The 26,914-nt window shown below is 32.1% G+C and overlaps 1 protein-coding gene across 2 annotated transcripts; it reads left to right on the top strand.

Moving 5' to 3' along the window:
• The first annotated feature begins 1,812 nt into the window (after positions 1-1,812).
• Positions 1,813-25,635, top strand: LOC149793587 (radial spoke head protein 3 homolog). Of its 2 annotated transcripts, XM_089967549.1 has the most exons (8): positions 1,813-2,026; positions 3,690-3,774; positions 4,888-5,175; positions 6,068-6,271; positions 8,043-8,205; positions 9,763-10,025; positions 14,879-14,905; positions 22,574-25,635. In XM_089967549.1, exons 1-7 carry the CDS (start codon positions 1,902-1,904, stop codon positions 14,897-14,899), a joined length of 1,149 nt encoding a protein of 382 aa, XP_089823675.1. In that variant the 5' UTR covers positions 1,813-1,901; the 3' UTR covers positions 14,900-14,905; positions 22,574-25,635. The 2 variants fall into 2 exon arrangements, with proteins under 2 accessions (XP_089823675.1, XP_089823674.1); XM_089967548.1 differs by lacking the exon at positions 14,879-14,905 and having other exon boundaries at positions 1,814-2,026.
• Positions 25,636-26,914: the final 1,279 nt, after the last annotated feature.

The following is a 26,914-nucleotide window of genomic DNA, read 5'->3' as shown; positions in this document are numbered from 1 at the left end:
ACTTGATTCTCAATCAAGACCAGGAACTATGTCAAAAATGCACAAAGTGTTTCTATTATTAGGTGTTTATGAAAAAAGTCAGGTCAAACTGAATTTTCTGAAAACATACCAAATCAAGTAAACAAGATTACATTACTTTAACATGTAATGAAATTAAAAATAAAAAGATTTTAAAACTTACAAGCAATTAAATTAAATTAAATATAAATAAAATTAAACATGCATACAATACAAAGTCAAACTTTAAAAGACACCGTTTTGAGAATAAAATCCCAACTAATCCTAAATGTTCTATCACAAGTCTAAAAGTATAGAATGTTCCGAATGAATTCCAATAGTCTTCAAAGTCGTGATGTAATACAATGATGCAGTCCAGAATGTCTTTGAACGAGTCCCCAGATATCCAAAGTAGTGTGTATAAATCGAAGAAGTAAACGAGCACTTTAGTAATTACAATGAATGTATGAAAAAATTAATTCCTCTCAGATATATCTGACTTCAGTGACAACACAATTAGATTCCCAGAGACTGATCTAAAACAAAAATGAATTATTTGTTCATCAAATTACTTTTTATACAGTTCCCTTGGCCAATGACGTAATTGAATGTGAACATTTCCAACAGAAAAATCTAGCCTAACTATATAATACTGACCTTGAACTCTTGCTATGTAAGCATGTAGATTGCAACTTATAACCTTGGACAAAAGATAAACGTACAATATAATTTAAATATACCGAACACGAAGAATCGTTGCATTTATCTGCATTTTAGGAATAGTAACCACATTTTTTTATTTAACAAAACCCCAAAGAAAATCGATAAAAGGAACATCAAAGATCAATATATTTATAATTTCTATCATCATCTTCCAGATCACAATGTTTTCATATACCAGACACATTTTAAATAGAGAAATAAGAATTACGAAAATCTATTTTAAATTTACATTCAAATTTATTGTTCGTTTTGACCATGATAACATCTTTATCTGTAATAATCTGTGCGCATATTGGCAACAAATTCCGCACAAAATCTAGGTATAGTCACAAATATCGGTACGTATAGTCGCAAAAATGCCCCCAAAACGCTATGCAGTGCTGAAAATTCAGTATATACAGGAGAGAGAGAGAGAGAGATGTGGAAAAGTAAAAACATGATGCAGCTGAAACTGAGACTGATTAAAATAGTATTTGAAAATATTAATAATTATATTTTTAAAAAGACAAAGTACAGCTATGTGGGAACTAGAAGCGGCTTTAAAAATAATTTGCTTCTTTCCGTTCAAATAGAAAATAATATTGTGCATGAACTCTCAAGCAAGCATCTAAGCGATATTGAAAAATGTTATGCAGTGAATAAAATAGACTGGTATACATAATATAATGTATTAAATTTACGAAAGTTTTAAACTTTAAAAAGTAAAATCCTTCAGCAATTTCAGAAACTCAGATAAAATATATAATTTTTCTACAAAACAATCACAATTTATTTTTTCAAAACTAATTATATAATTGAATTGCATTTAAATATCTACTCATATTATCGAGACTATTTTATTGTACTATTTCTGATTGTTATGCGAGTCTACTTTACCTTGACAACTACGGTGCGTAAATATTTTGCTTCTCTGACAACAACTTATATCCGCGCAACAATATAGTTCTTAACAAATGTTTGGTTAGAAACAGGACTAATACTGCTAAATAATATTAGTAATAATTCATAAGGAATAACTATTGCACCAAAATAGTTTTGCATCTATACATTTCACAGATTAGAAGCTACAACAAATATTTTGTCGCTGTGTATCACTGCACTTCCGTTGGCCGGGAGGAACCTCCATGTTTGAAGTAAATGAGAACATACTAAAAACAACTTAACAGTAAGAACATAATAACATGGCAGCTGTACTTCCACCAAAGTCTACCGGGACTTATACATTTGCAAGTCAGCCTAGGGCAGTTCAACAGAGAAAAAAATACAGAGATCCTTTAGCGCCACAACAACAACAACAACAACAACAGTAAGGATGATCGTGTTTTTGTACTCTGTATCATGGATTTACTTATCATATTGGAAATATGGCATGTGTATTCATTTTGAAACGATATAGAGAGTATGGTTTGGTTATATGTTGAATATCAAGCGAGTTATATAAGGGTTGATAGCAACAATTTATATCACTTTCATAAAGGTACTTTGTTTTAATTTCTACCATAGTGACAGTTGTCACTTCATGACATAAGAAAACTGGAGTACAAGGAGGAAACAACCATACCAATGGAAGGAAGGCGGATCCTTCAGACATATCACCTGTGTACTCTTTAGTTGGATCACATCTGGAAGAACATCGGTCTACGGCCTATCATGGTTCATGTTCCAGAGAGTCATAGACTCAGCACTTATCCTTGGGCAACATAGTCACCATATTGTACAAGTCTTACAAGTCACGTAGACATTCATTACCAACTATTTCAGTAATGGGTGCCATTTTTTAAAAAATTTGACTACATATACCTTTAAATGGCAATTATTCATTTTATTTAGGTTCTCACATATCCATATTTATTTGCAAGATGATTAAATACCTTCCCCAAGAAACATGACAGTAATAATCAATGTTAAAGTATGTTGACAAGTTCAGATGAGGTCATCCTAAAGGTTGGATTCACTACAAACTGGATGGAATGTGCTGTAACCTCACAATGAAAGCTGCACATGTTGAAAAACAATTTGTACTATCTTGTTTTTTGTTATGATAAACCCGATGTCCTCTTTTCTTGACCAAGTTTATCATATATATCAATGTGATCATGTAGACACATTAACTCATCTTAAATTAAATATTCATGTTTTTCATAAAATTGAATACTAATATAGTTTTTTAAAAAGTGTATTTGATCCTGATTATTAAATGCTTTGCACCTTAACTGTCATCAAGAAACTTCACGACAAAATATTTGTATCGCTATTGATAATTGCAGTGGCAAGTAAGGTACTAAACTCGTTGAAGAAAAATTCACATTGGGATCTAATTGACACAGTATAGGGTAGTGCAAATTTTCTTTTAAATCCGTGTAGATTTCATTGTGACATCACAACGCGCAACATTGAATTTGATTTGTACTGGATCAGACCTTTAGACTGACTTTATTCCAAAAAGTTGATGTACTTGAACATTAAGTTTTGCCATTTGTATTTATCATGGTGTGTAAACCTTTAAAGAAAAATGGATGAAGAAGGATCCAAATAAAGTGCATAATCACAATTTAAAGGTATGTATCATCAAATTCTTAGAGATGATACCCATTAATGAAATAGTCAGCACTGAACGCATATATGACCTTTATAGTACCTGGCCACCATTGTAAAAGTCCAGTGTGGTCAATGATTGTCAGCTGGAATTTATGGGATGATATCTAAGTTAGAGAATAGTCATTAAATAGGATTAAATAGACTTTGTTTAAATTATATTAGCATTAAATTTTAGAACAACAGTAAATGTTTGAGTAAATGACCATGTCGACATGCACCTTAGAGGTAGAATGGGATACTAAATCAATTATTTGTGGATGCTTTTTCTAGTTATTTCCAATAGTATGTTATTTTCAGCAATGAGACTTAAATACTGCTATATTTATGCCTTTTCTTTTGTAACCCATTAATTGTCTCATTGTTAATTTCAGACCACAGGCTCCGCAGTATGGCAACATTATGTATGATCGGCGAATTGTGCGAGGAAACACATATGCACAGCATACACTGCCAGCTGTAAGTCAAAGTATTCTTAGTTTATTTTGATTTAAACATTTTATAATGATACCAGTACTAATAGATGTTTTGAAACTGTATTTTAATTTTTTTAATTAGAATGTTTCCAACTTTGAAGAAGACTTACCCCTAGTAAAATTCACATAAAGCAAATGCAGCAAATAATTGCAATATTTAGTCATGTCATTTTAGACTTGAAGTTGTTTGAACTTATACCAGTATTAAAATATGTAAATGCTGGGCAAATAGTTTCAGGGTTATCATTTACATTTTGCCTAACAGTCAAAAAACAAATCAAAATACCATTTAGGCAAGCTGTTTTTCTTATTTGCCTCACTGGGCAAGTGGTGGCTTTGCTTTCAAAATAACACCAGATAGTAGTGTTCGATATTGGTGGAAATTTTTTATCGATCGTCAGTAGTGTACAAGTAACTGATAATTGAATACAATCTGTTAACATAGAATGACCATTTGCATGCAGTTGATGCTTACTATGATCACACTTTAGATTGGACTTTCAGATGTGTGACTCATCTGCTTATAATAGACAATCCTCACTTAAGGTCTTTAACATGGTTGTATACTCACAATTTATAATGTCATGGTATTGATAAATTAATATACTCCTTTTGGCAGCTATGTGTAAAAATAATAAGAATCGCTCTGCTTTGTTTATTGATGATTTCTGTATTATACTTGGCTCATTTATTCAATGATTAAAATGGACTTTCATGGTCAAGAGATTATTTTTTTCTTCAGTTATCAGAAAATTGATTTTCACAATTAAGCATTTTAAATTAGACTGCAAGCAACTAAGTTTTATTTGAATTGATCACTTGTAAGTTGTTATATAATTGCCTGTATATAAAGAGAGGGCTGGACAAATTTTTAAACTACTCAATACAGATTTCCATAAAATTGCAGAAAAATTCCATTTTCTTTCTTTCTTATTCTGTATTTAATCTTGAGGAGATCCTGGGTTTTAACTTGTCCCAAGCTTTTGGGGACAGTGAATTTTTCCAGTTTAGAAAGAGCACCTACTCATAAAACCACTTGTAGATGCTCTTTTCACTATATTTAACACTGATTATCTCATTTTTTTTGTCTTTTTAGCATGCTCAGCCAGACCCTATTGAGATTCAAAGAACGCAGGAAAATAGACGTAGAGCCATTGCCAGGAAGCGGGCCAAGGAACAGCTGAGACCACGGTCCCCAGAGCCTGTTGAGGGACGCAAACACATGGATGTTCAAACTGAACTTTATCTGGAGGAATTGAGTGACCGTGTAGAAGAGGCTGATGTTGAAATTCAGACAGATGCTTTCTTGGATAGGCCCCCATCACCATTGTTTATACCTGCCAAAACTGGAAAAGATGAAACTACTCAAATTATGGAAGGAGATGTGAGTAAACCTAAGAAAATATGATGAAAAGTCATGCATTTTCAGAACTATTAATATTAAATCCTCCATGAAGCCTCAGGATGATAAAATGTTCTCAAACTCGAACTCAGAGTTGACTTAAAAGTTTTTTTGTCTGATTGGCAAGTGTCTGGTAACTGACAATAAGTTGCCAACATTTGAGTGGGGTGCAAGAATTATTTTCAGTATTGAGGTAAAGGGCTGGAAAATCAGCATTTCCATGAGGAGTCTAGGACATGTTGACAATTTTGTAGGACAAGCAGACATAACCAGATTTTTTAAAATATACTATTTGGGACTTTTCTAGCTTAAATGGAAATGGGTCATGGACCATCATTTTAGAAAAGATATAAATTCATGGGGAATAATATTTTCAGGAGTAAATTGAAATTTAGCATTATTGGGAAGTATCATAGGTACAGAGGACTAAATCTCTATTAAAAACAAGTACAGCAACTCATAGCTTGCCAGAAACCAAAAGATAAAGAACCCAAAGGCTTCTTTGATGTAATAATTGTACCTGATCTCTAGCTAATAATGGAAAGCTAGTTTTTAATATGTAAACAAAAGACCAGATTAACGTCTGTTTGAGTTTCTCTGCTACCTAGATTCTTTTTAAAAGTAGTTACTTCACATGCGAGGGACCAGACATAAAACTGTACAAAAAAGGAACCTTCACCTTTTTTACTGTTCTTTTTAAGATGACATTTTGGAAATGGACTGTACATTATATGTCTAATTACTTCTAAAACAATTAGTGTCTGTATTCATTTTTTAAACCTTTTTGCATTCTTATCATGTCATAATTTTGGATATTTTGTTCATTACTTGAAATAACATTAGTTAGTGAATAGTACTGTACTTTGTTTTTCAGTTGTTTCATTTTGATGTTGAAGTTAAACCCATTTTGGAAGTGTTAGTTGGCAAGACAGTGGAACAGTCCTTGCTTGAAGTTATGGAGGAAGAAGAATTGGCCAATCTCAGGTCACAACAGAGGGCATTTGAGGAGCTACGAAATGCTGAACTTGTAGAACAGCAGCGTTTGGAAGAACAGGAGAGAAGGCATAGGGAAGAAAAGGTTTGTCTGAAGCATTTGGAGCAAAAATACTACTGTGAACTGTTTTAATGTGGTGAGAATTTTTGTGGTTGCTATGAACCACACATTTAAAAGCCCAGCAGACATAGATTCATTTGTAGACAAATTTGGACACGTTTGCCAGATGACTAGCTTAAGCTCTTATGAAAAATTATTTTTAGAAAGATTTTTTTTTGTAACCACACAGAATAAATGAATTCTTTGTATGTCAAGTGTGGTTTTTGAATTAATTAAGACAGTTAGTCTCTATAAATGATATATCCTTTATAAGGAATTTTTTAAAATGGTTATTGGCAGTGAGTGATAAAAGTTTTATGTCATATATATGCTTATGTATATACGCTTATGTATTTATTTGAATAGGATCCTGTTTCAGGTATATGATAATTAACTTTACTTTACTGAAGATATTTTTAAGGAAACAAATATATTGGTTTTCTGTATGTGTCCTTCAGTCTTCCATAATTCATAGTCATTTTTTAAAATCATGCACTACAAGTACACAGTATAAACAAGCTTCATGTTACTTACCTTGGGGAGAACAAGATATTGAAAATAAACAAATTAATATGGATACTTGCTTCTATTGGACCTAAGCAGTTTATGAACCCCTGTTGTGAATTTTGTTATTGCATGATTAGTAACTAGAATACATATTGTCTGCATTGAGACACAATTAAACAGTTATTTTCAAAAGTCATATTCATATAACACATAATGGCGATTAGGAAGTGAAATTCTAGTTTTAGTTCAAATATATTCAAAGAATTTATACCTTTATGTGAGTTAGGACAGATACCTGTATGTGAGTTGGGACAGATACCTGTATTTGCATTTGGTATGTGAATTAGGACATATACCTGTATTTGCATTAGGTATGTAAGTTAGAACATATACCTGTATTTGCATTAGGACAGATACCGGTACCTGTTAGGACAGAATCACTGTCTTATAACTCTTATATTCCACTGAAAATTTAATTTAAAAAATAGAATCTCTTGGCTTTTTGACTAGAATTTTTATCATCTTAAATAGTAGCATGTATATATGTATGCATTTATATCAGAGCAATTTAAATTACAAGACAAAAATGTAACTTTGGTGAAAATTTGCTTTAAACATTTGGAAAATGAATACTTCCAAATAAATATACCGTATACTCCTACAAGATCAATATAATAAGACAAAATATTTAAATTCTATAAAAGGTATGCACAACAACAGTTAAAAAAATTTAAAATCCTTAAAATATGGGGTAAAAACTTGTTTTTACATAAAGTAAATTTGTTTTAGAAATTTAAAGAATTTCTCTGGTAGCATATCATCAGAAAGTTTCTTAATGAAATTAAGATCAAATCTTTTTTTGTCTTACTGGGTATGCTCTGTTTATATTATCAGTAGAGTTACTTGTTTCAAAAGTCAGCTGCTTATAGCAACCACCTATGTATAAAGGTGAGATATCAATGTTTTAATAATCCATACTGTTTGCTCTAATATGAAGATAAGATAAGAACTGCTTTTAGATGGTCCTTTCAGTGTTAATAGTGCATAAGCTTCATTGCTGCATCATTTTGAAAGTAAATAACAATAAATATTTACAACAAAGTTGCAAAGAATTAACATACAGTCCTGACAATATTCTGCTTTCTTAGCAGATAACATTAAAGCGAAACAGTTTTTATTTTCAAAAGAACTTTTTTGGCTGTTTTATTCTTGAGAGTGTGATTGTAACATTTATGTATTTTCTATACAGGAAAGACGAATGAAACAGCAGAGGGAAGTTTTACGAAAAGAAAAGGAAACTGCTGAAAAAATTGCTGCCAGGGCTTTCGCCCAAAGTTACCTTGCAGATTTGGTGCCCACTGTATTTGGAACACTTTCTGACAATGGATACTTCTATGATCCTGTAGAGAGAGGTAAAAATATATTTGTCCTGTATGCACCTATTGTGTGGAACAAAGTATCATCGTACCTTGATTTATTCAATGATCCATCCTTGGTTAAATTTTTATGACTTTAGATGAGAGCAAAAACCGTTCACCAAAACTAAGTCAGTTTGACTTATGTACTTAATTTTCTATAAATACATTCTAAATGTTGCATTGGTTTTTTTAAACCTCATTGATAAAATTCAAAGTACGTAGTATGTTAAGGCACTTATGAATGTGACAAGCAGACTTTTGGCCAGTTGTCTTCATGTATTTCATGTAAACTAAATTTCAAAGACTTAGTGTGTCAAGAAGCTTCGGAACTGAGTGAAAATTAATCATTAGCATGTTTTGGTGTTTTGTAAAAACTATATAAAAACAAGGAAAGTTTGCATATCAGCTTTACTGCTAGAAAGTCATTTTAGCACAAACAAACAATGCCCGTTCAAATATTGATACACTGGAAGAATGTTTGTATTCATTGAAATGGCATGCAAAAGGTATGGCTTGTATCAAAATGTGCCAGTGAAGGTCACATTGAAAGGAAACACTTGCATTTCATTTCTGCAAAATAAAGTAGAGCAAGACAAAATGTATTATTCTTCTCAATTCAATGATGATAAACATTTTCCAGTATTCTTCAGTATTTGTTAATATTGTCTGCTTTAATTTCCTTGAGTAACATTATAAACAGCCTATGTCATTTGAATGTCAGGTCACTGACTGTTAATTTTCTTCATGTGTCTTGGTATTATGATTATATCAAGACATGTTTATTTGTGGTGAAATGCTTTTGCTATAGAAAGTGCTGTGAATTCATTATTAATCAAGGCTACCAATATCTGGTTCGCTACAAACCATGAATCAAATGTTCTGGTTTGGTTTTGCTGTGTTGTGGCCCAGCCACATTTTGACAGTTTAATTGTGTCAAGACAATCAGAATGAATTTCCTTGCCCAAGGACATACCTGATATATGAAACCTGCCTACTTTGGTCATTAGTTGTATGTCTTGAGTTGTTATAGTTCCTTAATATTGAATGACCCAAGGAATAATTTGAACTTTATGAAGACTGTAGGAATCACTTCCTCAACCAAAGATTTATGTACCCTGAAAAATGTCATTTTTGTCCAGCCTGCTTTCATTTTCTGAGTGCTGTATCATCAGCATTACATACTGTGTTCAAGCTTATGTAAATCAGAGAAGCTGATTGCTCAGTGGCTAGCATGCTGGACTCCTGATCTAAAGGGCACAGGTTTGAAACCTGCCATCAAATCAGCGTAGGTAAGCTGATGTGGTACGTCCTTGGGCAATAGCTACTTGACTCCCAATGCCTTGGCACTAAAGAACCTACTTGTGTTGCTGTGCCATAAAACACCATCCCAGACTAATTGTAGGTCACAGTGGGGATTTAAATGTATTGGTTGCTGGTGAGAAACCGTATTCTGCCAAACCCACGTTTGTAAAACCACACAAAATGAAACCCACTAAAATATAATGAATTTATAGTAAATATTAATTTCTATATCTGTCTTGTTTCTTTCAGATATTGAACAGGGCTTCATGCCATGGCTAATGGAAAATGTGACAGAACAGTTGAAGAAGTCAGAACTTGGCAGATTAGTACTAGATGGGCTGCTTCGCGAAGTGGCTAAAAATAGACGTGAACTTTTTGAAAAACTAGATGTATCAAAGACACCAGATCCATCATCAGCAGCTTCAGTAACTAAAGAGACTTCAACTGTTGAAAAGAAAGAAATGCCCCAAATTTCTATAGAACAACAAGGGGCTCCAGCAACGACAACAGAGGTAAGCAATCTTTCAGAGTTGTCTCCCTTTGTGTAGAGGCAGTGGAATACAATTTTATATGAGGCCTCTCTGTTCCAATATATTTACGTCAGTCTGTGACCTAATTAACAATTTAAATGAATCATTAGCAACAGTAACATAAGTTTAAAGTGCAGATGGCTTTTATTCCCAGAAACTCGAGAGAATAATGTTGATTTTAGAACTGTTAACATCTTTTTTGTTATTTTATTTCAATGGCACTAGTTTACTCTGTTAGTATCATATTTGATTTGGGAAAATCCAGCTTGCATCCTAATTTGTTCTGAGAACAGAATAAGCAATGACATCTTGTGTTTCAAGATGATTTATTTATACTTACAATAATATGCAAGTTATCTTTGAAGCAAAAGGGAATCACCAGACATGTCAATATATATTTTGAATTCTGCTTGCAAAAATGTAAAAATTCTCTTTTTTGAATATTTATATACCCCAGTGGTATTGTTTGGAGGAGACATTTAATGTTACCCAGCAGTGTCATTCCTTTCAGAACATACATCAAAATTTCATTATTGCTTGTTAACTTTTGAGGGACTTCATGGATTGACAACAAGTGTGGTATGAGGATTTTATGGAGAATACCAACAAGTACTGTTTCAGTTATGTTTGATTTTCACCTTTGTCCATAATAAATTCAATGAGTTATGGCCCTTTTTTAACTTGAAACTGCTTTGCATACGAAATAGGATCTTTTATTGCACCATTTTATTAAGAATATCAGTGTCATAAAGATGAGTTTCTAGTGTTAACATATTTTGTATTTCAAGAATATATTTTTTAGAATCTGCTGGATAATATTATATATAAATATTGATTATAGGGAATGCATACAAAATTATGTATTTTCCATAATGTTTTCACAAAATCAAGGCTAAAGACTAAATAGTGCAGGTTCGATACTTAAGAAAAATATTAGCATAAAAGAAATAACATAAAAAAACTTATGGAAAATACAAGCTTGAAAACTGATATCCATGATTTAGCAATGAAAAAAGGTCACTGTGCAAGAAAACAGTTTTATTTAATATCATTTATAAGGAATTCTCTGTTTGTACTTGTATTGTTTTGTTTTTCTTTCTATTGATTTGGTAAGTCCATCTGTTAATTGTTTATCATTCCATCCATTCTTTGACAGTTTAGTTCATCAATTACCTTATATATAAACACCCACATTTGTCTTTTTTTTCTGTGTAACACTTGCCAAACAAGAGGTTGCAAGTTCAAAACTTGCAGTTGCATCCAAATTTTAATATAGTTTTTATTTTTATTTTTATCTTCAAACTTTCTATTAAACTTTCGCATCCCATTTTCGCTTTTGTTATTCACATTCTAGGACAGGCAATTAACCTAGTTTAATACAAGGTATATAAACTCAACTCATCCACGTGTGAAATTATTGATAAGCTTCTGCACTGTTTATTCTGAGAAATATTTCCAGTAAAGTTGCTTGTTTTGCAGTTGTTATAATTGATCCTTTGGTTTGATATTCATTATTACACAGTTCAAACATCACATAAAATCTGACCTTTTGTTTTATTAATCTTGTCTTTATCACTCTTATCCCATCTTTGGTGTATATTTTTATGTTCCTGCCATTTTTATGGAGGGCACATTTTTAGTCACATGGTAGTTTGTCAAGTTGTACATACTAATTTGACCATGTTAAACCCCATATACTCTGAGCTAAAGTGTGCAGACGGTTCATGACAAAATTTCCTAATTAATGTGTGCAGTTTGTGCCATTTTGCTTATGCAGACAATTGTTAGAAGCAGGCTAATTAGTTTAACTGGTCATAGACCAAGAGAGCTTATAGGATGGCCTGTTGTCCGACATCCATTGTCCATCTGTCTGTTAGCAGAAGTTATTGCCACCCCTCCTAAACTACTTGGAGGATTGCCATGACACTTTATACACACATTCAGGTCACAATCTAGTTGGTCCTAAAGATAATGGTACTGCTCAGAAATCTTGAGACTATGTATTGTTATCATAACTCATTTAAATGGATGGTCATGAGGTTTTCACTGAAAGAATTCAAATGATATCATGTTGGTCCTAAATGAAAATAATGCATGTCATATATTTAGTGTGACTACCATGGCAACCATATTGAAAATCTTATTACTGATTCGACTTCTGAACTCACATTGACACCAGACTGTTTCTTGTGATGTTAAGTTGGTCATAAATGAAAATGGTTCTGCTTGGACATCTCATATGACCACCACAACAGCAATCTTGAAAATCTTGTTATCACTACTTTTTCTGAATGAATGGTCATATCAACATTGAGGTTTAACTAAAAGACTTTCTTATGTTGTCTAGTTGTTTCTAAATGAAAACTATGTGATAACAATAGAGTGGAAACATATTTAACCTGAGATTTCCACTTGACAGTGGTGATGATCTGACCTCAGATATGACTGTCACAATGAACATATTGTAAATCTTGTCACTAATTTTCCTGATGGTTTATGTCAACATGGAGTTTTCACCAAAAGCTTTCCAATTGTGCCCAGTTAGTCATAAATGCAAATGGTGCCAGTCTTACATCCAGTATGGCTAGCACAATGTCTAATTTGAAAATCTTATAGCTCCAAAAAAATCAGAGATGGGTTCAACATTATCAACACTAAGCAGTTTAAAAAAAAAAAAGTGGTTTCTTCTTGATTTCTTATACATTCTTACCAGACAATACGCCATCAGTCCCTGCAAGGATCTCTTGTTTTAGCAGTTACTTTCTTTGCCCTCATTCTCCACCCCCACCCCCCAATCTTGCTGTGTGATCGATGAAGCAGCATTGTTGATTTAAAATCTAGCTTTCTCTTTTGGGGTGTGATAATTTTTACAGATAACACACAACACAGTAGTTTATTTCTATATATAGTAAAATCATCTATATTTGGATCCTAAATTAGTTATCTGCATTTAACTTTTTAGTCAAAGGTTGTTTGCCATTTTGTTTTACCCCATTATATATTGTCATATGTCTGGTAAGTCATGTGAGCTAGTCATGACCTTGTTCACATTCTAATACCCTTCTACCATTTTGTTCATGGGGTGTTAAAATGTCTTCCCATTTTCTGTCTCTCACACCACATCAGCTGTAAATATAGTTTCCATTCAATAACCTTTTGAAGGGATTTCTCAATTAAAAAAAAATTGTATGATGCTTTCTATTAAAAATACATGTACCTTGGTTTGATTTGACTGGATTTTCAATATTTTCTGACAAAACTTGAAAGAATTATGTCCCTTTTTGACTCTGAACTTTGCATATTGAACCAAGTTTTTCATTGTGGAGCCACCATGTGGTATGAATTGAACCAGGCTTTCTTATTGGTGCAGGCAGCATATATGGAGATAAACTGCAATTGTTTAGCATTTATTCCGTGTCATTTCTATGACTTTGCATCAGATTATAAATTAGTTGCTGAATCAGAGATTTATTTGATCAGTCTGTGATTGTTTTGAGGTGATTATTCATTAATTATCAGTAATCAGCAAATTGACTATACAAAGGAATAGCAAAGTTAATAAGGAGAAAGCAAATGTGTTATTGTCTAACTTCAGAATAATTTATGGTTACTTTGTTCTTTAGAGTGGTGTCTTCTTCAAATATTCTGATATAGAGTCAAAATAAGGAAAGAAAAGGTAAAAGAAAATGTAAACATAGTTTAAATTTTGGGCAAATGGTATCAGTAGTATTTTGGTGGCTGGTTTTGATGAAAGAAATACGGTTTTAGTTAAGTGTTCTTTACCTTTTTACGTTGATAATTTATTTTTACATATAGTCTGTATTTTTAGTATTAACTCTCCTTTTTAGGAATATGGTTTAGGACAGTTTTACTTAAACTATCTCTACTACATATTTGATTTGCCTTGGGGTGAGGGAACAGTTTGTGCAGCAAATTCAGAATTAGTATATTATCTGTTTATTGTCTTCTGGCTTTTATTCCTTGTTTTATATTATTACACACTGAATAAAAAGAAAATGAAAAAAATAAGTATGGAATGCACAAATTGCAGTTGCATATCTACAGTAAAGCGTGATTAACCAGATTGCAATTATCAAGATTATTTGCTCTGATCGACTACTGCTGCATCCCAGATTTCATCACTCCTTTCAATGTACATGTATCTTTAAATGAATATAAATTGCCGATCATGATTTCAGCATAAAAAAAGAGTACAGAAGTAAGACACAAACACAATTGAATATAATCTCACACAGTTATAATAACAATGTTTTCTTTATAAATAGCTAAGTTATCTTTTAAAAGTAAAAATAAATATAATTAGGAGAGAGGGAGATACAAAGAGATAATGTTTATTCATTCCATTTTCCTGTTTGATCAAAATGTGATCATCTGGATGACCATTAATCCAGATGAAATCTCTGTCAGGATAATCAATGTCTTACTGTATTTCAAAAATATGTGAAGGGTAAGCAAGTCTTCAGACTTTTCCTCAAAATGACTTTAAAAACAACTCAGTTAAGATCACCAAAATTAACTGATACAGATGTGCTCAGATATTTGAGAATGCATCTAGTATTTTATGAAGTAAAGGGGAATAACCAGACCTGATTCCTGTTATGTTCTTTGGGATTGGTATCGTTTTTGTGGTGGTCAGTCAGAGGTTTTAATGATTATAAAATTTAAGTGTATTCAAATTTATACTATTGTAATTTATCACAACTATTTTCTTTTTCATGAAAATGTATAACTGTAACCTGACATCAGTGTGATGATTGTCATTAATTTAGGCATTTTTTTCTCTCTGAGTCTTAAAGAGTTTCTTGATTTATTAGACTTCTCCTGAACCAAGTTAGAATTTGGTGAGAGATTTTTTAAATTATCACTTTATGAATATTCAGATTCTTGTTCATTTTCAAATTAATTTTGTTTTGTATTTAATTCTTTTTTTTCATATTTATTTGTTGTTATTATTATTAGCAATATTGTTATTAATAGTAGTAATAATAATAATAGTAGTAGTAGTATTGTTGTTATTTCAGTAGCCTAATGTTATTAAGACATGTCTATGCAATATTGTAATTACCAGTTTCATGTACACTATAGCACCTTGGATGAACTGTCAAGGAGATATTTAATGATATCTGTCCCCATATATTGATCAAGATATGGGAATTTATTATATTGGGGGGATGGGCACTGCCCATTTGGGGCATGAGAAAATCCCCATGGCTCATTCAATGTACAGCAAAGAATTAAAAGATCCAGTACTCTCTGTTAAGCACATGAGTATAATGTGGTTCATTTTATTAAGTGTGTGCATGGTCATGGATTCTATTTCATTGGGTTGTAATACAAATACATGTATTACATACTTCATTATAAGGCTATCATATATTCTCTGGTTCTGAAGAACAGGGTAATAATGAATGATTACTGTATAATATTACATCAGTCACTGTCAGAAGCACTATCCATCGCGCACCCTCTCTACACAGGCATACTCAGTACATTGATGAGGATAGTTTGTGCTCATGTGAGAGGAGTTCTCAGTAGAGGGGACTACAGCAGTGTATGGTCCTCAGCATTGGCAGTGATTCACCTGCTTGTCCATGGAGATTACTAAATAGATATTGTATGATTTAAATTTGACCTTAGAGAAACTTTTCATGAACATTAGCACTAGAAATAGGCATACATAGGAAATCATCCTGATTTTGCCTCTAAAATTTGACCCAAAAAATGAGAAGATTTGGAAATTTCCTTGAAGTGAATAAAGAATTTCCTGTATATACTGTATGTACCCACTTAGAAGTTGAGTCTAACTGCAAACTGTAAGACCCAGATCTGTCATGTGTATAATTCGCCATCAGATTTGGGTCTGTACTGTTGTTATGAGAAATCAGTAGAATAAGCAACATAGATTTTGATCTGCCATCACATTATGTAGTGGCAGATTAGGGTTTCTGTTGTTCACAGTTGGACCCAAATTATAAGCAAGTATATATAGTTATATAAAAAAGGAAAAAACGTTTCCCCAGGGAGATCTTACCACACTTATAAGATGAGTCCAACTGGAAACTGCACAAAACCAGATCTGCCATCACATTATGCACCAGCAGATCTGGATCTGTTCATATTTTTAGGATTAATCAGTAGAACAAATAATAAGGACCCATATCTGCAGGTGAATTATGACATAGCAGATGTGGATCTGTGTTGTTTTAAGTTTGACTTGACTTATAAGCAAGTATATAAGTATTATGCATGTAGTATCACCAGTGTGATATTGTCATGATAGATTAATTGCAGCTTTTAGTTTAACTACATTATAGGATTGGATCTAACTTTTGGAAGTAATTGCAGTTCAGATCATCTCATTATTTCCAAACTTACATTAAAATGAACATAGTTATAAATGTGTACAACTTGTTTAGACATAATTAGGTAGGATGGGGGGTGGGGTGCATATGTACATTTTCCTCTTCTATGTTGCTTAAGTAAGCTGGTTAGTTTGGAATGAAATTTTTACTTTTTTTAAGGTAATGAATTGAACTAAAGGTCTGTTTGAATCTTTTCATTATAGACAGACCAAAAGAATGAAAAGGCAAAAATGAATGTCACCATTTAAATTTTTTTTACTGATGATACAGAAAAACTGGCCCCACTATTATGCACATAGAGTTTTTAAGTTCAAGGGTTATTGATAATTCATCTGATTTTTTCTTTTGTTCATTATAAAGGTTGTAGAAGGAAAAAAATTAAAATATTACCCCCTTATACACATTTCCTACCAAAAAATCTTAATTCCAAATAATTACTAAGAGCCATCAAGTTTTGTACTGCAACCCAACATTATCAGTAATTTGGAACTGTCATGAAAAGATATTTTCCGCTCCAGCATATGTTACGACCATGGTGTATTTAGAGACCCTTAAAAGTGAAGAGTTTCTTAGTTATTAATATCATTACTATTCAATAGCTAGCCCAGGCTTCACCTGTATGAAAGAACAACTTCCTTTCTTTAGCAAAGTGATCTTGACAGTGGAGTGTGTCTAGTCATACAAAGAATGTTAATCATGTTTAGCAGCCCTGGGAAATTCCACAGCTGTTAAATGCTCCCATTCATTGGGACTGTTTGACAGTGAAGAGGGATAGAAATTACTCAACTCTTGCGCTAATATGCCAGAGTAAGCGGATGGGCTTGTTTACAAGTTGATGAATAAAATTTGAATCACGGCTCAAGTTTGATAATTAACGTTTGATTGGTGATCATATGATTATGGACAAATCATCTTAATAATTTTCAGGTGGTGGTTTAATTATATATGACTCATTGATCCCATCCATCATAGAGTGGTGACAATCACAGAGAAAACTGGTCTTTCATATATACAAATTTTACAGGCTTTAAATTCAAGGGGAATTATTTTCTTTGCTGTCTAGCTTGATATATGAAAAAAATACAAAGACAAATTCTAATTAGCATTTTCATCAGTGTTTGGTTCCTTTAAAATTTTAATGCATGTAACATTATCACTTCATATTACTGTATGTAATCAGTAGAACAAACAGCATAGACCCTAATCTGCAGGCACATTATGCTACAGCAGATCAGGATCTGCTTTTTTTGTGGTTTGACTTTATGTATAAACAAGTATATACAGTACATGTTTAAATATTATTATCACTCATAATGATATCCAAGTTTCCTAATAACACCATTTGAGTTGATAACATCATAATAAATTTGTCATAAATTTCATAAGAACCTTGGTGTTTGGTTTGGTGTTATATGGCACAGCAACACTAAAAGGTTATTTAGTATCAAGGCAATTGGTGCTGGACTAATTGTGATTTGACATTGCAGAATGTTCTCTCCATATTTTTAAGATCGCCTCATAATGTCAGATAATATAAAAGAAATGTTTATTTTTCAAAAATAATTAAAATATTCTGCTGAAATCATTTTCTAATGTAATGTGATGAGACTGTTGTTGACATGACAATGTTGATAAGATGACTGTTGTTGATATGACAGTGTTGATAAGATGACTGTTGTTGATATGACAGTGTTGATAAGATGACTGTTGTTGACATGAGTGTTGATATGACAGTGTTGATAAGATGACTGTTGTTGACATGACAGTGTTGATAAGATGACTGTTGTTGATATGACAGTGTTGATAAGATGACTGTTGTTGATATGACAGTGTTGATAAGATGACTGTTGTTGACATGACAGTGTTGATAAGATGACTGTTGTTGATATGACAGTGTTGATAAGATGACTGTTGTTGACATGACAGTGTTGATAAGATGACTGTTGTTGATATGACAGTGTTGATAAGATGACTGTTGTTGATATGACAGTGTTGATAAGATGACTGTTGTTGATATGACAGTGTTGATAAGATGACTGTTGTTGACATGACAGTGTTGATAAGATGACTGTTGTTGATATGACAGTGTTGATAAGATGACTGTTGTTGACATGACAGTGTTGATAAGATGACTGTTGTTGATACGACATTTGTATTGATATGATGACCATATTGCTATAGTGTTGTTGGTATCCAGACTGTTGTTTCAATGATTTGATGTTTTCATGATAATGTTGATAATCTCATGGCAGTACTGTTGATATGGTGAGTGTTGTACATTTGATGACAGTGTTGTTTGGCCAGAAAGATTGAAAATAATTAGCAAAAGAATCACACAATATACAGTATACAACTTTAGACCAAAAAAAAACTTGATTAATTGAACAAATGAGATAGATGAAACTTTTCAGGGCTTTGAAAAGTGAGAAAAAATTAATCTGTTGGATCAAGTCATTATTTGAATAGAAATTAAATCTTTTCAAAAAGATTTCACTCAAACTGTTTTATAACTGAAAAGACTTCAAAATGTCTGTAGAGGCAACATAAAAAATGACAGAATCTATTAATGTTACTGTTTTGGATTTTGGGCCATTTATTGATGAAGTATGGAGCTTATAAGAAATGGGCCATTTATTGATGAATTTGAAATTTAAGAAATATGACATTTATTCATGCAGTATGAAACATTTAAGAAATAGAACATTTATTGATGAAGTATAAAACATTTAAGAAATAGAACATTTATTGATGCAGTATGAAACATGAGAAGTGGACAATTTATTGATGAAGTATGAAATATTTAAGAAATATGACATATATTGATGAAGTATAAAACATAAGAAATGGGCCATTTATTGATGAAGTATAAAACATTTAAGAAATAGGACATGTATTGATGAAGTATAAACATAAGAAATGGGCCATATATTGATGAAGTATAAAACATAAGAAATGGGCCATTTATTGATGAAGTATAAAACATAAGAAATGGGCCATTTATTGATGAAGTATAAAACATAAGAAATGGGCCATTTATTGATATAATATGAAACCTCTAAGAAACTATAATTCATACAGTAGCAATGGTTATTGATGTGAATAATTATCTTGTTAATTTAGTCCTTTGTAAGGTGGGACTTTTTCTGAAAATTCTGATCAGACATTCCCAGTGCATGCTATTATGGCCTTAAATTGCATCAGAATCTGACAAAAGTAAGGCTGCTGTGTTTGGTAAAATGTCTCAACGTTTCTATGGAATACATCAAATGAAACAATGCCTTTTAATTAAAACCCATTGTGAAGCTTGTTCCTTCCTCCAATATTATAACTCTTACAGCTTTAAAGATGTAAACTATTGACAATGTAAACTTACAGGTCTCCAGATGTAAACTATTGACAATGTAAACTTACAGCTATTCAGATGTAAACTATTGACAATGTAAACTTACAGCTATTCAGATGTAAACTATTGACAATGTAAACTTACAGCTCTCCAGATGTAAACTATTGACAATGTAAACTTACAGCTATTCAGATGTAAACTATTGACAATGTAAACTTACAGCTATTCAGATGTAAACTATTGACAATGTAAACTTACAGCTCTCCAGATGTAAACTATTGACAATGTAAACTTACAGCTATTCAGATGTAAACTATTGACAATGTAAACTTACAGCTGTCCAGATGTAAACTATTGACAATGTAAACTTACAGCTATTCAGATGTAAACTATTGACAATGTAAACTTACAGCTCTATAGATGTAAACTATTGACAATGTAAACCTACAGCTCTCCAGATGTAAACTATTGACAATGTAAACTTACAGCTATTCAGATGTAAACTATTGACAATGTAAACTTACAGCTCTCCAGATGTAAACTATTGACGATGTAAACTTACAGCTATTCAGATGTAAACTGTTGACAATGTAAACCTACAGCTCACCAGATGTAAACTATTGATCATGTAAACTTACAGCTATTCAGATGTAAACTGTTGACAATGTAAACCTACAGCTCTCCAGATGTAAACTATTGACGATTTAAACTTACAGCTATTCAGATGTAAACTGTTGACAATGTAAACCTACAGCTCTCCAGATGTAAACTATTGACGATGTAAACTTACAGCTATTCAGATGTAAACTATTGACAGTGTAAACTTACAGGTCTCCAGATGTAAACTATTGACAGTGTAAAATTACAGCTATTCAGATGTAAACTATTGACAATGTAAACTTACAGCTCTCCAGATGTAAACTAGTGAGAATGTAAACTTACAGCTCTCCAGATGTAAATTATTGACAATGTGAACTTACAGCCATTCAGATGTAAACTATTGACAATGTAAACTTACAGCTCTACAGATGTAAACTATTGACAATGTAAACCTACAGCTCTCCAGATGTAAACTATTGACGATGTAAACTTACAGCTATTCAGATGTAAACTGTTGACAATGTAAACCTACAGCTCTCCAGATGTAAACTATGGACAATGTTAATTTACAGCTCTCCAGATGTAAACTATGGACAATGTAAACTTACAGCTATTCAGATGTAAACTATTGACAATCTAAACTTATAGCTCTACAGATGTAAACTATTGACAGTGTAAATTTACATCTATTCAGATGTAAACTATTGACAATGTAAACTTTCAGCTCTCCAGATGTAAACTATTGACAACGTAAACTTATAGCTCTACAGATGTAAACTACTGATGATGTAAACTTACAGCTCTACAGATGTAAACTATTGACAATGTAATCTTAAGCTATTCATGTGTAAACTATTGACAATGTAAACTTACATAGTTCAGATGTAGGTATTGACAGTGTAATCTTACAGCTCTACATGTGTAAACTATTGACAATGTAACCTTACAGCTCTCCAGATGTAAACTATTGACAGTCTTAACTTATAGCTCTACAGATGTAAACTATTGCCAATGTAAATTTACATCTATTCAGATGTAAACTATTGACAATGTAAACTTACATCTGTTCAGATGTAAACTATTTACAATGTAAACTTTCAGCTCTTCTGATGTAAACTATTGACAACGTAAACTTATAGCTCTACAGATGTAAACTATTGATGATGTAAACTTACAGCTATTCATATGTAAAATCTTGACAATGTAATCTTATAGCTCTACAGCTGTAAACTATTGACAATGTAAACTTACAGTTCTACATATGTTGACAGTGTAATCTTATAGCTTTACAGATGTAAACTATTGACAATGTAAACTTACAGCTCTACAGATGTAAACTATTGACAATGTAAACTTACAGCTCTACGTATGTTGACAATGTAAACTTACAGCTCTACAGATGTAAACTATTGACAGTGTAAACTTACAGCTCTACATATGTTGACAGTGTAATCTTACAGTTTTACAGATGTAAACTATTGACAATGTAAACTTTCAGCTCTACAGATGTAAACTATTGACAATGTAAACTTACAGCTCTACAGATGTTTACATTGTAAACTTATAGCTCTACAGATGTAAACTATTGACAATGTAAACTTACAGCTCTACAGATGTTGAGTGTAAACTTATAGCTCTACAGATGTAAACTATTGACAATGTAAACTTTATCTATTCAGATGTAGGCTGTTGACAATGTAAAGGTTTACATATATTTAGAAGTAACTCATTGACAGTGTGTATACATTACATCACACTGCTTGCATTCTCTTCATTTGCTAGATATCTTTTACACCTTAGGACATTTGTTGAATTACAGTTTCTGCAAATTGAGGTGAAAGATCATTAGGCTTGACATTATATTGTTTTACTTACTACTGCATATATTTACCAGTGAAAAAAATTATAATACATGTCGATATACTACCTGGAGATACACATCCACTAACAACGATGTCCATTTGAATGTTTGCTTACATGGTGACCAATCATGAAAACATTTACAGGCAGTAAACTAAACTAAGTGATTTGCATGTGTATTTAGATAAATCTTGGTCCCAGTAACTGATACATTTATATGGAATAAAACCATGTATAAAGAGAACACTCTGTTGGTCAATATATTTGAAAGGTTAAGAGAAGGGGCATCTGTATACATGACATTTTACTGTATTTTCAATGTTAACAAACACTCTTTTTTTCAGGGAGATGATGGTGAGAAAGGAGATCAAGAACCTGAGGCTGAAACAGAAGAACAAGCAGAGGAAGAAGCAGGGGGAGATGATTGATCCCTGTCTAACAACAAACATTTTATTTAATTAAAAACTTTATACAAAATTTAACATTTTTAAACAGTCTATGTCACATACCAAAATATTTGTGTCACATTGCCAGAAAGCATTATGAAAATGAAATTTTTAGTTTTGTTATGCTACTTTTAACAGCCAAATACTCATGGCAGTTAACAAGTAAAATAATGACTTGGTGAATCATGTACATCGATTCAGACCCAATTATTAGATATTTAAAGTCTTCAGATCTTCTTATAACCTTTCATGTTATCAGTTGTACAGGAGTTATCAGACTGTGTTGTATTCTGTTACATTGAGACCATTTATGAGTATGTTTGTTTTAATTTCTTTCTCCATTTCCATCTACCATAAACCATATGATGCATATTGCAATTTTAAATATGTAAAATTAGGAAACCAAAAATTTGCCTTGGTAAGGAATAAAAATCATTATGTAGCCAACAATGTTATATTTTAGGACATACTACTTTATTTTTAACTTCTTATGAAGACTTTACCATTATATACTTTAACATAAATCTACCAGTCAAAAAACAATAAATAAAAGTGTAATAATTATTATTTTGCGGGGCGGGGGGGGACCATTTTTTTAAAAAACGTTTTTGCTGTGTCTTTGATGGCATTACATTTAATATCTAGATCTTCACCTTGATTTTACAAAATTCATATACAGGGTCATTTCTAGGATGGAACATTTAGGGGAAAAACTCCACCATCTATTTGAAAGAAAAAAACAGCAATTAATGAAGAAAAAATGTAGTAGTTGAAAAATTCATATAACTGTGCATTCAGTTCAGTGTTTTGCACATTTGTTTTAGAAATGCACATGAATCCCACAATCACATGTTCAGAAATAAAACCGTATATTGTTGTTGCATTTCTTATCAAACCCTGATCAAACACCCATTTTTCACTTGAGGTGATGGATAAAAACCTCAGGGTATTCACAGTTTATATAATATTTTTTTACCTTATCAGTGAAATATTTCAAGACGTATTCTTTTTGGCTTAAGCAGAGATAATTAATTTTCTCTATATAGCTAGGCAATGATTAGATCTTTCATCTCTTCAGTTCCTGAGATAAAAATTGTTTTCAATAAATATCAAAGAGTAGTCTGCCCTTATGTAGAAATACTGACCTAAAATGTTATTTTATTGATAGACAAGGCAAAATAGTATCTTGGTTCATTTTGTAAAAAGGATATAAATATTGAGGTTAAAAATATAGTGTTTCAGTCATTACACCTCCAACTCTCATTATTTTCTCAAATGTACTCCATGATATTAATTTTGAAGCGTATGTGCTTTTGAAAGACTAAACTACCACTGCATCCAGCCAATTTAAATTTTTTAAATAAAAATAAAATACTATTGTAATTTCAATATTATAATGTAATAACAATGAATTGTTACCTTGTCTCAGTCCTTATCATGTGATCTTGGTAATGGTACCATATATACTTGCTTCTAAGATGAGTCCAAATGCATACTTCACAGACCCAGATCTGTCATTGCATAATGCACTGGAAGATCTGGGTCTGTGCAATTTGTTATGAGTAATAAGTAGAACAAACAGCATAGACCCTGATCTGCATGTGCATTGTGTGACGTCAGCTCAGGTCTACGTTCTGTGCGGCTGTACATTAATTATGAGTATATCTGTCAGGTTCATAATTTTATGGTGGATTTTGAGTTGTTATTTTTTATTTCCTCACTGGTTACTATTCATTTCACCTCATTTTAGTCAAAAGTAAACAACGTCTGTGATTTTCAAAAGGTTATGCAGTTATGATCTTTGCATTTTATTAAGATTTGTCAATTCACTGGAATGTTCTTTCTGTATGATTCACTTCAGTGCATTTTCTGTATATGAAGTTTGGGAGGTTATGTCTGTCTGTTCATTGCAACTTTGTTTATCTCCAGACTCCTTAGAAATATTCCAATGAAAGTTGTTATGATTTTATATCTTGATAGTCACTGTCCTGTAAAAAAGTGGGGTCTGTCTGATCAGCAGTTTAAGAGTTATCCCCGTCTGTCCATGTGTCAAACTCTTGTCCAGGTAATATTCCTAGAACTGTCTGATACATTTACATTTATGTTTTTACTTTTGTTCATATCAAATCCCCCTCCCCTCCTCCCACCCCATTTTCTTTAAATTGGGTGATAATAATTTAAATTTATAAAATTTGTAAAATTATATTCAATTCATACTGAAAACTTTGCAGCCAGAAATCTATGTTGGATTCCAAGTTTCACTGAAACAGCTGCTGCATATGCTTAGAGACCCCCATGATCCTGACAAGTGCTATTCAGTCTTGTATTTTACTGAAGAGAGTCAAACTTTGTTTCACACAGTTTGAATTCCCTAATATTTAGAGATATGAACACATAATTAGGTATAACCCATTATATAGTGCTTATAAGTAATCACTGCATATTTGCTATTGCTTTGACATCAATGTAATTATCCATCTTTGTCTGTGCACATCCTCGATGAACATCAGTATTGCAGTTTTTTTTTTTTTATGTTAATATTAATAGCATATTATTATAGCCTGTTAAACTCATTATCAGAGCTTAGGGGTGGATTCAACATACACTGGCCATGGTCAGATTCTTGAAACTCTGTGTTCCTTTGCTTTTTTTATAAAATGCAAAGATTTTAACTGCATGCTTAATGTGTGTATATATTTAAATGCATGTAGATAATATAGATACTGTAGTTATACTGCTAAATCTACTATTTGAATCTTAGGCCATAAATAAATTTAATTATTATATATATATATATATGGATGCCGTCCAACTACAGATACCTACACTGTTAATATGCTAGTTATTTGCTCCATTTTACAGTTTTATAAACTTTATTTTGTGATGAAATTTGTGTCATATTGGTATTCACCACTGAAAATTAAAAAAATTTAAATCTGAAATAATTTCTCATTTAAATAGTATAGCTTTTGTTTTCCCTTATGCACTACATAAACTCTTGTGTTAATAATCTCTCTCTCTCCACTGCTGTTTACTTAAATAAACTTTCTCTCCTACTATTTTTGAACATACCTATAACAGGGTTCCGTTTTTAAACTTGTTTATTTGATAATTTCAGTTTTGTCAAGGAACAAGTAGTTAAGCACAGGTGTCTGTGCCTTGGATTAGTGACTTTAAAAGTGGCACACCAGCTCAGTGATGGTTTTTATGTATGTAGACAAGTTGCTCTTAAAATGGGCACACAAGTTCTGTGATGGCTTCTTTGTATCTTGAACAAGTTTCTTTTAAAACTGATATACAAGGACTGTGATGGCTTCTCTGTACCTTAGGGCAAGTGTTACAATGTATGGTCATAAGTAAGTAAGTAACAGAAAGAAGAAGCAAATCAACAAATAATTTAATTATCAACATTATAAATGAAAACATGAGAGGAACTTTAAGGCTGCATATCTTGAGCTGAGATGCATCAGCTCAATTCGCAAATATCTTTCAGTTGATGCCACTAAAACACTTGTGTGTTCATTAGTACTTTAAGGACTGGACTATTGTAACTCAATTCTGTCTAGTTCATCTGAATATCTATTCCAGAAACTTCAAAAAGTTCAAAACACAGCTGCTCGGATCATACTTAGAGTACCACGATCAGAGCACACCTACCCGCTGCTCTGTACCCTACACTGGCTATCCATTCGATCCAGAATCAAACACACCAGCAAGATATTTACGCTCCTCCTCTGACAATTGTATACTCATTATTCCCACTATGAAAACAAAGTCATATGGACAGCATTCTTTTGCATACCAAGGCCCAGCAATGTGGAATGAATTGCCCACTGAACTTAGACACAAAGACACAGTGATCACATTTGAGAGGGCTCTCAAAACTCACTTTTTTCGACTGCAAGAACAAACTTAAAGATCTAATAATGTTTCCTACCTGAAATATTCTCAACATATTTTTTATTTTTTAATGTTTTTTTCTTCTAATTTCATGGTGTTTATTTTTGTAATAATATTATTATATGTTTTTTTATCTTATAGGTGTTGTCTAATGTTGTAAAGCGCTTAGAGCTTCTAAAGATTAGGCGCTATACAAAGTCCTCATTATTATTATTATTATTATGAAGTAAACACAAAATAATCTTGAAAAAAAGTTGTACTGAGGTCCAAAAGAATTAAAAGTTTCATATAAACTTAAGAAGTGGAAATGGATTGGTCCAACAAGAATTGTGATGTCAA

The sequence above is a fragment of the Sinohyriopsis cumingii genome, chromosome 8 (assembly GCF_028554795.1).
Source record: "Sinohyriopsis cumingii isolate HCF-2022 chromosome 8, ASM2855479v2, whole genome shotgun sequence".
Lineage (NCBI taxonomy): Eukaryota > Metazoa > Mollusca > Bivalvia > Unionida > Unionidae > Sinohyriopsis > Sinohyriopsis cumingii.
This window is presented reverse-complemented; position numbering and strand designations above follow the sequence as displayed.

Bases quoted from the DNA above. Each gene is read 5' to 3' on its own strand.
- LOC149793587 (XM_089967548.1), top strand. From the start codon at position 1,902: ATGGCAGCTGTACTTCCACCAAAGTCTACCGGGACTTATACATTTGCA. The intron at 2,027-3,689 runs GTAAGGATGATC...TGTTAATTTCAG, and splicing joins CAACAACAACAACAACAACA to ACCACAGGCTCCGCAGTATG. The intron at 5,176-6,067 runs GTGAGTAAACCT...TTTGTTTTTCAG, and splicing joins CTCAAATTATGGAAGGAGAT to TTGTTTCATTTTGATGTTGA.